Below are 14,664 nucleotides of genomic sequence, written 5' to 3' on the forward strand. Positions count from 1 at the left end.
ACTCGGAGGTTAGTCGCTTCTCAGTGCTGTAACTTGTAAATGCGTAAACATAAATGGCTGAAGTTTTGACAGGCGTCATTTGAAGGATCAAGCTCGACGAATTCTACGACAGTGACTCCGGAGGTAACAACTACCAATACTATTCGCGATTTACGTAATCACAATCAGACTCGGCGGAATAATGAAGACTTAATTCAGCCCAATCATATAAAAGAAACTAGGACAATCAAAAGTGATAGAAGGAATGATTTTGGAGATGATGGTCGTGTTAATGATCGCCATTCGGATTATCGCAGAAATTATCATGATTGTTGCGATCATTTGGAGTATTATGAAAAAATTCGCCACTTTAGGGGTCTAGATTATAATTCCGATGGCCGGGACTATCGTAATGGCTACCCAAGATGCAATGATAGCAACTGCTCTGGTGGTTGCGGCTATGAACTGGATGATTATTCCGATGGTTGTGGTAATTACTCGAGTGATCGCGAGTACCGGCGCGATTAATACGCTGGTGATCATCATAAACGCTTTCGCAACCGTGATCGCGAGCGCGATTGTTACCCTTGAAGTTACGATAATCACTTTAGCAGCCGTGATTGTCAGAGCGATCGTTACATAAAGAATCATGTCAATTGCGCGAACTGCAATGATCGGTGCGATGATTATTCTAGGAACCATGGTAATTATCATACAACCCGTAAGCCTTGCCTCGACGATGATCATTGTAGTCAAGATCCTCATTTAATTGGAACGAATCATACCTCCCGCTTTCCGATAAGCCCCGCCTATTAGCCGTAATCACGCCCCCTTTTCAGGAAATCACCCCAGAAATATCCATTATACTAGGAATATGCGTTTTGATATTGATAATAGCCGAGAGTGTATTAGGACAAACATAGATAGCTTTAGAAACCCACGAGATTTGAGTAGCCGAATCCCCGCCAATCGCCCTAATTATGAAACCCTAGATTACACCTTAGACTATAGTGGTAGACCCTGTGGAAATAGTATGGCTATTAACTTTCAGAAAAATTTTCGTCCACTTTTAAACTCTTCTCGTTATTATTATGTATACCAGCGACCAGATAGGTTTCTGTGGTATTTTTTCGTAGTATTTTCGCAAATTCCTCGCAGTACCAATTTCTCAGAGAAGTTTCCCAATCGCAAAATTGTGGAAAATTAGCTTTATTATTACCACCCTGATCCTGGTATTTCAAGCCTTGTCCGAGACCTAAACAAGTGGAAACTAGTTCCCAATGATGACGCACGTAAAATTATACTAAAGGAAGCCCACAATGAACCCCAAGCAGGCCATTTGGGTACAGAAAAAACATATGCGAATTGCTAGCGATTATTATTGGCATAGATTTTATCGCGACGTGGCTTATTTCGCAAAAAGATGTGAGGTATGTCAGACTTTCAAAGTCAACCAAAAGTTCTTTCTGGATTTTTAGGACAGCGGATCGTGGAACAGCCATGGATAGTAGTAGTCAATGGCATCATGGGACCTTTCCATACAAGTCTTAATAGGTTTAAATATTTTTTAGTGCTACTAGACTTGCTTACGAAGTGGGTGGAATGTATCCCTCTGCGTTCCGCGACCGGTAAACTGATCAAGACAATTATAGTTTCTCTTATTGATAAGGATCGCCGTCTTTGGGATCAACATCTTTCAGAGCTACGTTTCGCCTATAACACTGCTTAGCACTCAAATGTACGAAATAAGAGACCTTAACCACAGGAAGTAACGAAAGTTCCACATACCGGATGTGAAGCCTTATAAAAGTTCTAATTTTCATTCTGACTCTGATTTGTAGTGTTCCCGACTGTATGGTGCCCAAACCCCACTTGCCGAGCCCCATCATTCACCCATTTGCCCAAACCATTGCTGTTCACGCTTGCTAAACCAATTGATAGACCCATTCGCCAAATCTATCGCTGTACACATTTGCCGAGCACCTCGCTGCACGTATAGAACTCTCTTCTCCATCCGTATCCCCTGACGGCAATCGAGTCCACCCCAATAGCACGGAATGTTTCGGGAACATTCCGGGAACGTTCCCTGAGCGTGTAAAATGTCCGCCACTTAGGAACGTTCCACTGGAACTTTTAAAGAATAAATTAACGTTATTGTTATTATTATCAATGAATATCCGATAAACCGTAAGTGATAGGTCCAAATTGATGTCAGTTTATGATATGGATATCATATTACAATGTATTATATGCAGTACTCAAACCTAAAAAATGACATCTATTATTACCTATCTTTTGCGGTTTACGAGATCATTGTTGTTAAAAATGAAAACAATGGAAGGTTCCCCTCAGGACCCAGTGGAACGTTCCTGCAACGTTCCACTGAAACGTTCCCAAGCGGCGGACAGTTTATACGCGCAGGGAACCAGGGAAATTTTGATACAGGGCCCCTTCAGGGCTAGCTACCTCAGTGACTAGAACGTTCCAAAGGTTCCCGCGAAACGTTCCTGGAACTTTCTGTGCTATTCAGGCAAGTTCACCCATCGATTGTCCTGCGCTGCAGAATATTCGTTAATCAATTTTTGTTACTTTAATTATTAATTATGTGCGAAATTGGTGAATTACATGAAATTATGTAAGAGTAAAATGAGATAACAATATAACTCATGAAATAACTGTTAATGTCTTATGACTTTTAATTTTTCTCAGCAATATGTATCATTTATTACACAAATTTTATAGTTTGAATCCAAAATTGTCATCCTTCATACATTAAACACCTTGAATATAATATTAGCACAATGATGCAATGTGGAAAAAATGGCAACAACTTTTTTTATATGGAATAAAAAATAGAATTCGGGATTTAGATTCGAACGATCTTCTAAACTTTTTCTCGTATAGGTCTTTTAAAAAGTTAGAGTTCTTTTTTTAAACCTTTTTACTTATTTGTAGATATTTTGAAGGTCTTGAATTCTAATTTTATCCTGTTTTCACGTATCTGTCATCGTTTTGCATAAAAATGAAATATTCGATTTTTGAATAGCATTTTCGATAGATAAAACCATAACGGTTGTTCAAAGAATGCTGGTTAACGAACTCGTTTTTTCTTTTAGGACCTAAAAAAGTGTGCCAAAGCTCTATTTTATCCGTTCTTTTTTTAGAGTTCTCGTGTTTGCGAATGGATGGACGGGCAGACTGACTGACGCCATCGCCAAAACTTGAGTTTCCGCTTCAGGGGGTCTCAAAACGTAAGATCCGTTGAAAAACTACTGTATTAAATTCCGCAAAATCCCAATACTTTCACAATCAGAAATTCTATTATTACATTCACAAGTTTTTCCTCAGAACTCGTAAGCTTTGGGAATCTTGCCCCTCTGAAAGAGTAGAAGATAAGGAGAAGTATGTGGTCTCGAAATGTTGGGATTTCGTTTTTAATGAAGTTCAACTGTGTTGAAAAACGTTTTGTTCTCTTTTCATTCCCAAATGTTGGTTTCGCTAACGTGAAAGAACTTTAATATTGGAATTTTTTTATCAAAGGATTTTTTATAAATGATTATTAGAAAACTAAAGCTAAGAAAACACATGGATATACAATTACATGGACAAACTAGAGGGCGCAGTAGCATCTCAAAGAACGTGTCGCGGAAACACATCCAGCCTCCTTTGGTTGTCATGATTTAGTCGTCTGACTACAGCTGGAATTAGAAGCAATACAAATATTTAAAAATTTTTTAAGTTTGCATATTCTTTCTCAGTATTTAACCTGTTCAAATGATCAAAAAATATTATTTTTCAAAGCTGTAGATTTTTGGCCTTTGGTCTTGTGAATTTGTAAGGGTAGGTAAAAAAATAAGAGTTCTTACGTTTTTAAATGTCTATGCATTTCGCCAACGATATCGTGGCCTCATCAAGACTTTAATAAGTATGAATATAATAATAGAACGTTTAATTACATTATTTACTATACCTAGGTTTTCCATAAAAGGAAAAAATTACCAAGTAAAAACTTACCATAGGTGACATTTAAAATTTGAAATTAGAAGTTTGTTATATATAAAAATATGTATAGGTCCATTGTCGAAGAATTTACATTTGTAAAACCTGTGTAACGATAAAATGAAAGTAGGGTTTATCCTTGATCCAAAGAATATTTAGTATAATGAAAATACAAATACTTACAAAACCTTTAGTTATTGAAAAAAGTTCCTTTATGTTCCATACTTAAGATTTTTGGAAAAAATGGTTCGAAAATATATGAGAGCGCCAAAATGAAAAGTAGAAATTTTACTAGTTTTTTGCGTTATTGCTGTCCAAAAAGGTTTTTTGAGTGAGGAAAGTTTCACATGGAAAAGGTAGAAAGAATTATTGAGTTCCATTTTGTATGGCTTAAGAAGTGGAATATCAGAAATTATTGTAAGTTATCTTAAAATCCCTAAATGTTTTTTGTGGGACCACATGTTAGCGGTCTGTTCTAGAAAGTTAAAGGTTAGGAACTGAGGTAATTGCAGAATATCATAATTAACTTAAATTTCTGGAAACTTCCAATAATGTCGTAGTATATCACACTGAGATTCTCAGTATATGATCTAAAATTAACAGTACCCTTACTTTTGACAGTATTTATCATTTCTAAGATATTTCTATAATGGTAGTTATTTTCTATAGCTAAAATTTTTACATTTTTGCAGTTATAGTCGAAATTGTGATTAAAATTGGTAGCATGAATAAGATCTACCTGTCAGACCTGTCACTTCTTTCATAGTTTCACCCCTTTATGGTATATCACAATACTTAAAAGCAATTCTTAATCAAATGTATAGCACTTCACAACACATCATAAAAGACAATTGGAAACTTATCGATAAAATTAAACACCTAGATGTACCAGATAACTACACTGTAGTATAACTTCATATAGTCTCGATGTTTTCAAATATTGATCCTAATGTAGTATATAAACTGATTGAAAAAAACTGTAACATAATTAAAAATCACACAAAATCTAACTTCCAACAATTGTATGAGGCTCTTAGATTCTGAAGTTATAACGCTTATTTTCAATATAACTATAAAACTTACAAACAAAAATTTGGAACACCCATGGGATCACCGATTTCCACAATGTTAGCTGAATTGATCATGCAGGGTATGGAAGATGCAATTATTAAAAATCCAATCTTTAAAATTTTATTTTATTTTCGCTACGTAGACGATACGCTGGTTTGTTTACCAAAAACTTAAGTACAAAGAATTTTGAAAGAGTTCAACAAAAAAAGGTGGAACTTTGAAATTTAGGTTAGAACAACCTGTTAATAAAAAAGCTAACTTTCTTGATGTACAAATTATCTTCGAAAAAGAATACACTGAAACAGATTCATATCAAAAAACAGTTTATTCTGGAAGAACTTTAAATTACCTCTCAAATCATCATATTAACCACAAGAAAGGAATTATTTTCTCTCTTTGTGATAGGGCAAAAAACTTGCAGAACCTCAAATTCATGCTAAGACTATTGGCATTATCTATGAAATCTCGATCAATAATAATTATCCTCATAACTTTATCATTAGTAATATTAAAAAAAGACTTCAACATTTAGGACATTTAGAAAACTCACAAACTAGCATGCAGAATAACGATAAGATCGTTGATTACTCAAAAATGATCACTTTACCCTATCATAAAGAACTTTACTTGCCAATGATAAGAATATGTAAAAAATTGAACATATCTCTTCTTTTTACAATTAAAAATAAATTGTCCAGTATGCTTTTACGATCTATCAAAGATACAATACCGAAATTTGAAAAAACTAATCTCATTTATAAGATTAATTGCAAAGATTGTCAAATGACTTACATTGGACAGACCAAACGTTCCCTTAAGACTAGAATCTCGGAACACCGGGCAACAGAAAAATATAAAAAAAACTAATACAGGTTTATGTAAACATGCTACCAATTTAAATCATAATTTCGACTTTAACTGCAAGAATGTAAAAATTTTAGCTATAGAAAATAACTACCATTATAGAAATATATTATAAATGATAAACATTGTCAAAATTAAGGGTACTGTTAATTTTTGATCCGATACTGAGAATCTCAGTGTGATATGCTGCGACATTATTGGAAGTTTCCAGAAATTTAAGTTAATTATGAGATTCTGCAATTACCTCAGTTCCTAACCTTTAACTTTCTAGAACAGACCGCTAACATCTGGTCCCACAAAAAACATTTAGGGATTTTAAGATAACTTACAATAATTTCTGATATTATACTTCTTAAGCCATACAAAATGGAACTCAATAATTCCTTCCAACTTTTCTATATGAAACTTTTTTCTCTCAAAAAACCTTTTTGGACAGCAATAACGCAAACAAACTAGTAAAATTTCTACTTTTCATTTTGGAGTAATTTTTTTCGTTTTATTGAAAACCTAGGTATAGTCAATAATGTCACGAAACATTTTATTATTATATTCATACTTATTACAGTCCTGATGAGGCCGCGATATCGTTGGCGAAATGGATACATTTTAAAAAGTAAGAACTCTTATTTTTTACCTACCCTTATAAATTCGCAAGACCAAAGGCTAAAAATCTACAGCTTCGCATTGTCTACGAGGTCTAAAATACAACTACATTATATTATTTTTCATTTCTTCTAGTTCGGGCTGTAGCCACATACATCAGCTGAAGATATGCGCAAAACTTGATCTCAATCGGTCCAGTGTTTTACATGACTTCATTTCAAAAACATCAAAAGACATAGTTTTCAGAAAAACGCATTTTAATTTTCAGAATCAATTATAGTAAAAATTATGAGTCTGAAGTTCGCAACGTTTATGAAAAAGCCAAGGATTTTTTTTTTGAGACGTCGGAACATTTTTGTTGATAATGGCAGCATTTAATGCCAAAAGTAAACCAAAAAAGTTTTACACCCAAAGCGCATCTGGAAGCCACGCTATATCAACCAATGTAGTAAACAAAATTCTGTCATAAAAAACTAATAATAATATAAGGCCGAAAAAATAAATTAATTTGCTTATAAATTCTACATACCCCCTTAATACCGGTAACTACATGCTTAAATCTCCTACCTCACTACCATGCCCATCTCTCCTAACTTACTTTATTTGTGTAAACATACAAATAATTACATACTACTTTCTATAGCTATAGTCACTTCTATTTACTAAACATCGAGAATTGAAAGTTTAAGTTGCAACTCCAATATTGAAGGATACATAATGCACTTCCCAGAATAGATAGTATAGAGCATAGGCCCGATATGGGAGAAGACGCTTAAGCATTGAGATGTCGATAGAAGCGTGTTTGGTAATAAGACAGTCAATATTCACAAACGCGAGATACTTAACGTGCAGTTTTGATTTACGAAAAAACTATGAATCTATTTTTTTATTGGCAATATTTTCCGTGGATAAAATCACTTATGCTTATTACATTACTTTCATCTCTTACAACAATAGAATCCGTATGCAATTTGTACCATCGTTTTGAATTTTATAGGAAGGTAATAAAAAAGTCGATAACAGTCACGTTGATATTATTTAAACACTCGCGATGGAAATTTTAGGAACATTTCATTTGATTGTTTGAGAATTTATAATTCACTACCCGATTTTCCATCGGTAGTGTACACCTGGACCCTAAAGAGTATTCACATATAACCTCACATTCAAACACGGTTTTTTTAAGATCCGAAAGCGTAAATATTTATATACAATATTTAAACGATATAATTCCAGAATCTTCTTTAACTCTTGGTTCAGCTTAGAATTAACAGCTGCTCAATCTAAGGTTTTTTTAAACCGGCGTGCTGTGCGTCCCATAATTTAGAATAATATGAATTTGATTTGCCAAGTAAATCTGTATGGCTTCCGGATTCCACTAAAGCGCCATTGTTCAAGACGAAAATTTCATCTGCATCCATAACAGTCGATAGACGATGCGCTATTACTATAGAAGTTCTTCCAGTGGTGGCTCGACGTAGGGCCTCAAGAATATTCTATTAACACATTAACGTAATATTATTCTATGCTCAGTACCAGATTACGTATTGAAAATAAATTTCGGACATCGAAAGACGTCACCTACATGTTTTGAATTAGTCTCAGGCTTCGGGCTCACCTGAGGAATCAAAAATAGTGTCAATAGTAGCAGAGATTTCGAAAAATAGTAACAAATAGAGCCATGAAAATTTGACAATACTTCATGACATAACTCGCATGAAATTGCAAAAAAATTCGAATTAAATCTTGAGAAAATAATTTTTTTAGGAATACAAAGTAAGAAGTTCGCACAAAGAATTTCAGTTTGTAATATTTTGTACTTTAACGAAAGAAATGGGATTAAAAGCGCACCGAACATATATAAAATAACCAACAATAGTTAGTAAGTTAAATTTTTTTCTTTCAAGCATAAAATTCCATTTATTTATCAAATTGAACAAAACAGTACCACAAAAAGGTCCCTAAATTATATTCATAATTTTGTACTAAGCAATAGGTGTTTCTTCTTGTCTGCCGAAATCGGCTTTGTGAGGGTGAAAACAGTCCCGGAAAATTAGGGTTTTAAATACGCAGTTAATTCTTTCTCATATAGCACACGGTATCTTTCTCAACCAAACCAACTGAAATATATTTCTCACAAATGGGAGAAAAAAATGCGATTTTCTCAAATTTTCCGTAAAATGTATACGGGGGTTAACTACACATATGTCAACATTTTAGTAACTAGGCCCCTTTTTGAAAAACAACTTGTAATGTAGCAGTTCCGACTGCACATGTAGATTGTTTTAATTGCTTGCCGACAACTTCCCTTCTCTTTGCGGAGGCCTCCGCGAGAGCCAAATCCAGACAGAAACCTGCTAGGCTAAAACATTTTACAATGTCTCTTATTTCTATATCTTGAAATTTTCCTTGCAGTAGATAAAGAGATTGAAATGTAAACCAATTTTTGTGGTTTGGGTTTTATTGTGTTTCAATTTCAATTTTTTTCCTTAGCATATATTCGTAAATTCGAAGCTATACCACTGTGCCAAAAACATCGCTCAATGTCCTCAAGTCACACGAAGACACCACTGGCCCGTCACAGAGTGCGGCGAAATAGAAAATTGCGGATCAAAAATGATTAGAGCCTACATTTCATGGTCGATTTAGTTTTTTATCTTTAATTATAGATAATGCGAAAAAACTATTTTTTTGTGTTATTTGCTTTGCCTCGTTTACTGATATTTCATAAAAAACGTATAGAATTAGTGCATTTAAATAAGCTGAACAGATTGCGATGCTTTGGATAAAGTTCTATAACTTTATTGATTGTTATAAAGAAATTGATAAAATAATTTTGGTTGTATTCTAAAGCTTAAAAGCCTATTTTATCTCGATCCTAATGTGTAACCATGTGAAATTAATGTCCTTAATACTGATTGATACTTGAAGATTAAATTTATACATTGTTTATAAACAATTATCAATTAATTAAATAAGCGCTTTTTTATACATAAAGATAATTTTTACGATGAAATATTTTCTTTTAAGTCAACAAATAATACTTCAACCGGATGTATAAACGCTCAACGATATTTTTCAATATTATAAACAATTCTAATAAACACAGGCATATATAACATCAAGAAAGAAAGTCCTGACACTTGGGAAAAAGTAGCTCTATCTCGGTGAAAAAAAATTTATCATTTAGCAAAGCTGATTTGAAATCTTTTCACCTGTTAATGACGTTTCTCGTATCTCGGTGAACATTTTTTTGTTATTGTAAAAGCAACAGATCTAGAGAAAATCACTATGTACGAAGCCTAGGTTTGAAAGTTGTCAACGCAAGAAAACATTAACTCTGGCTTGAATGGAGATATCGAGACGAATCAAGACTTAAATGAAAGAGTTGTGTATGCTGATAACACTCATCCAATAAAAAGTCGATAAAATTGTATACTTACGCGTAATTTGAGTTTGCATAATTTGGGCTCTAATGAGTTATGTTAAATTCTTGTGAGGAAATAATAGTAAATAAAAAAAGGGTGACAGGTGTCCATTGCTAGGCCGCTCTCAACAGCAAAGACTTGAAAAAAAGGGTGTGTTTCTGGACGGTTCCCTGCAGAGTATAGGTCAGACTTCAGACTCTTGGTCAAAGACTAGACTTGGTCATTTGGTTGCAATTTCATTTGCAGGGAACCGTACGGAAGCATACCCCATTTTTAATTTTTCGCTGTTGGGAGCTGCCTGGCAAAAGACACCCGTCGTGTAAAATAAAAGAAGAGTAAAAATGCTAAAACGAGATTCAGAAAAAGCGAGAAAAGTCTGGGTTTTCCAGGAGGTTTACCAGGTTGAATTTTAACATTCTTCGGAGGCATTTCGACATTAAGAATCCGGAGTTATCTAAAGGTCATAATTATGAGAACCACGGCAACCCTAGTACTCCAGAGCATTCACAAGGTCACTCAAAAATACTGTTCGAGGAATTTTGAGACCCAGCATTTATGCAGATAATAAAACGAGCATCTGAAAAAGTGAGAAATGTCTAGGTTGCCCAGGTGGGTTACCATGTGGAATTTTAACATTCTTCGTAGGCATTTCGACATTAACCATCCGGAGGTATCTGAAGATCATAATTGCGAGAAACATGAAAACCCTAGTACTCCAGAGCATTCACCAGGTCACTCAAACATATTCTTCGAGGAGTTTTGAGACCCAGCGTTTATGCGCATGCTAAACCAAGCTTCTGAAAAAGCAAGAAAAGTTCGGGAAAGAAATTAGGCGGGACACTACTGACCTTAATAGAAAAATTAAGAAATGGGAAGGGTCAGGGAAAAGTTAGTGACGAGGATGCAGTCATTGGAACAAAAACTAGAATACCAGGAAGATAATAAGAAAAAGATAGAGGAGATGCAATGTAAGATAAAGAAAATAGAAAGTTCGAAACGGGACTTTGGAGGGGCGAGAGTGGGATGGGAACATGGAGGAGGAAAGACTGAGAGAAATAGATCAAAGAATAACAAAGAAAAAAAAAGAAGAAAGAAAACGAAAAATAGTGATAGAGGGTATAAAATTAGAGGGGAAGGAGCTGAAGGAAGCATTGGAAGAAGTACTGAAAAGGATTGATATTAAGGTGGGGATAGAGGAAGTGCGGAGTGTAGTAGGGGAGCAGCTAAGGGAGGAGACAATGGTACTAGTAAAACCAAAGAAATGAGAACATAAGATGGAACTGATGGCACATAAGAGGATGTTATATGGAACCTCGGGAAGAATAGATTATGATTTATCAAGATGCAGTATAAGTTAAGGAAAATAGTTGAAAAGGAAAGAAAAAAGGGAAGAAGAACATGGGGTAAGTATGGTAGAATACAGATAGACGGAGTTTGGTAGGATTTGCATGAAGAACGGGAAGAGATCGTTAGAAGTGAGGTGCCGGGAAACTAGGAGAGGAAGAAACGGAAAATAGAAGAATAGGATAGGATGGAAGAAAATAAAGAAGAGATTAGGCTTATAATATGTGGGGATCGCAATGCGATAACAGGCGATAGAGGAGAAAGGGAATGGTTAGAAGAGAGGGGGAAAATACAAAGATAAGGTACTGAATGGGGAGGGAAAGAATTCGTTAAGGAGCTTGAACGAGTTGGGACGGTTTATTTTAAACGGAAATATAAAGGGAGATGAGGATGGAGAATATACATGCCCAGGGGGAGAAAGGAGACCGGTAATTGATTATATTATAGTGGAAGATCAGGTAACAGAGAAGGTCAAGAAACTAGAAGTAGGAGATTTTATTAATTTGGATCAGTTTCCCTTATTAGTAACATTAGAGGGCGATAATGTAATAGGAATTTGTATAAAAAGGGAGCAAAGGTTGAAAGTGCAGGAAAAGGGGATTGGCAAATGCAAGGAAAGGAACAGTTTAGAGAAAAGTTGAGAAATATCAGAATGGGAGAGGAAAATGTGGACGATGAGATGGAGAAAATGATAGGAGAAATAAAAGGAGAATCAGAGTGCATACGCAAAAATAAAGTTAGTAGGAGGGTAAATAGAAGCGAATGGGATGAGGATTGCAAAGAGAAAAAAGGTGGTTAGAAAGCAACGAAGAAAATGGAAAAAAGAAAAAAGTAATGGGGAAGAATACAGAAGAAAAAAGAAGGAGTATACTGAGTTGTGTGATAAAAAAACAGGAAGAGAACAAAAGGTTTTAGCAAAAGGCAGAGAAGGCTAAGGACGGAAGAAGAGGTTTGGAAATTAGTAAATAGAGAGAGAGAGAGAAAGATATAGATGTGGTATAGATAAGATTCCAAATGAACTATGGAAATATGGAGGCACGGAACTAAATGAATGGTCATGGATAATGTGTAATGGGGTATGGAGAGGAAAAGGGTGGCCAGAGTCATGGAAAAAAGGAGTAGTGATACCAATAGTGAAGAAATGTAAAGGACAGAAGGTAAAAGATTATAGGGGTGTGACGCTAATGCCAACACTTTATAAAGTATATAAAGTTGTTTGGCCGGAGAAATTGAAGAAAGAAATTGAGGAAAAAAAGATAGAGCCACCGAATCAGACAGGGCTTAGAAAAGGAATCGGGGTGATGGACAACAAATATGTTCAGAACTATCTAGTAAATAAGAGGATTTAAGGGAAAAAAGAGACAATGATAATAATGGTGCTGGACTTGAAGGCGGCGTTTGACTTATTAGACCGAGGCTAAATAGAAAAAGTTATGGTGAAAAGGGGGATAAGAGAGAAGTTAGAATAAGTAAGCAAAAGGCATTTAGCCATTTAGTTAGCGAGAAAGTGTTTGATGGAGGTAGAAGAAAGGAGAGGGAGGGTGATAGAATCAAGAAAATGAGAGGATGAAAGGAGAAAGTTCTTTAGTGCTAGAGATATAGAATACGTGACTATACGGTAAACTATGAAGAATTAGAAAGGAAAGGAAAAGACAATTAATAGAAAGACGGGGGATGATTGAGGAATCAAAGTAAAATAAACGGTATAAGATGATAAAAAGGGAAGAAGTATAAAAGTATTTAGAAATAAGGTGGGGAGAGAGAAGGTGGACCAGAATAGCCAGATTTAGATTAGGAAAGGAGGGAAAGGAGGAGGTGTATTGGAAAGAGGAAGAGAACAGGAAGTGCAGAATATTTGAATGGGATGAAGAAACATGGGATCATGTATAGGACGGATGTAGGAGAATAAATGAAGATAACGGAAGCTGACAAGAGAAGGTGGTAAAGATTCTAGGGGAGGATGGATTGGGGGAAGAGCGTATGGAGGAGTTAAAGAGGGCTAGATGAGCGAATGAGAAAGAATGAAAGAATGCATATGAAAAAATGACAAAATGAAGGTACCATAGAAGTAAAACTAACAGGAAACGCAAGTCGCTTATATTAGAAACTTAAAGAATTGGGAGAATTGGTTACGAAATAGCATATGCAGGTTAAGATCCAGGTGCTTTCTGGCTCTCTCTCTCTCTCTCTCACTCTCGCGTTTGAGCTTTCGCTCACTCGTTCGCTAACACGTCCTAAATTGCGTTGTCGCAGGAAATAAAAATAAGGATCTTGATATAAGCTTTTATGTAAATAGTTGCAAATAACTGTAAATACTAAGGATAAGATTTTATAAAAATATGTAGGCGGAAAGATTGTAAGGAATGGAAGTCATGTCCCTTAGTGGACACATTACGAATAAAATAGAACTGTTTTTAATATTTTAATCATTTTAGGAATCTTGTAATTACCTCGAAAGGAGTATTTTCAATTCATACGCTAACCTATATGGAATCCTTTATCGTTAACCCATCCCGCCTCATTGTAGAAAGACAAGCTACAAATAATTTATTGCCAAGACTAAATTATCTTCTCCCTTAAATCAGGGTATCTAGTGATTTCTAGAAACATAATTCAAGGTCTTTTTCAAGGTTTTCAGATCAATAAGTCAAGTTTTTCGAATAGAAAGAAGATTGATAAAACTCAAAAACTCTCACGAATTCTCACGGCACACGAATCTGTAAGGGTACTATTAAGGGTTTCTTTGCAGGTATTTAGTAAAAGAAACTCTTAGGTACATGATCCTGCAAAGAGACCTGCATGCAAGCTAACCTTTGAATGATCTTGTACAGGTTCCTTCACAGAGTGAATTAAGGCGCGGATTCATGTACAAGAACTTGTGCAGGATCCTATATATGAACCTAGATAGGAACTAATCCGCGAGGGCGACATGAGATTTTGCGATGGTTTACTGTAAAAAGGACCCTATACGTGTTCCCATATAGGAACCCACACCTAAATTTACTTCGCAAAGAAAGCTGTTCAGGAATGTGTACAAGATCATTCAAAGATTCCTTTTTTCTGTGGAGGTTGATTTGCACGCTCATTTACAGTTTCCTGTTCAAAATTCATGCACGGAACCCGTTAAGATTATCCGTACAGGTTGGTATTCAGGTCCGTGTAAAGGAACATGAGAAGGATCCTTCGGGGTTCCTGTACAGGAACTTTCAGCTGGGCTGTGTGTTCAGAATACAATATTTTAATACAATTTTTAATTGAGCTACTGTTTTTCATAATCTTTTTACACCTGAAAAATTATTTCTATATAAATGAAACAATCGATTTATGAAATTTAATCAAAATCGTCATTTTTAAGTAATTGGTTTTTATGATTTGT

General features: G+C 35.1%; 1 protein-coding gene across 2 annotated transcripts in view; it reads right to left on the reverse strand.

Annotated features, from left to right (window-relative positions):
• Positions 1–14,664, reverse strand: part of LOC117179408 (ATP-binding cassette sub-family B member 7, mitochondrial) — a 332,187-nt gene that overhangs the window by 65,378 nt on the left and 252,145 nt on the right. Inside the window, exon 11 of one of the 2 annotated variants that reach the window (XM_033371167.1) lies at positions 7,114–8,012. The exons of the other annotated variant lie outside the window; for it this stretch is intronic. Coding sequence (XP_033227058.1) covers positions 7,800–8,012 — 213 coding nt within the window. The 3' untranslated portion in view covers positions 7,114–7,799. Of the gene's footprint in view, positions 1–7,113; positions 8,013–14,664 lie in introns of those variants that run through there. 2 annotated transcript variants of the gene reach the window in all.

The sequence above is a fragment of the Belonocnema kinseyi genome, chromosome 9 (assembly GCF_010883055.1).
Source record: "Belonocnema kinseyi isolate 2016_QV_RU_SX_M_011 chromosome 9, B_treatae_v1, whole genome shotgun sequence".
Taxonomy (NCBI): Eukaryota; Metazoa; Arthropoda; class Insecta; order Hymenoptera; family Cynipidae; genus Belonocnema; species Belonocnema kinseyi.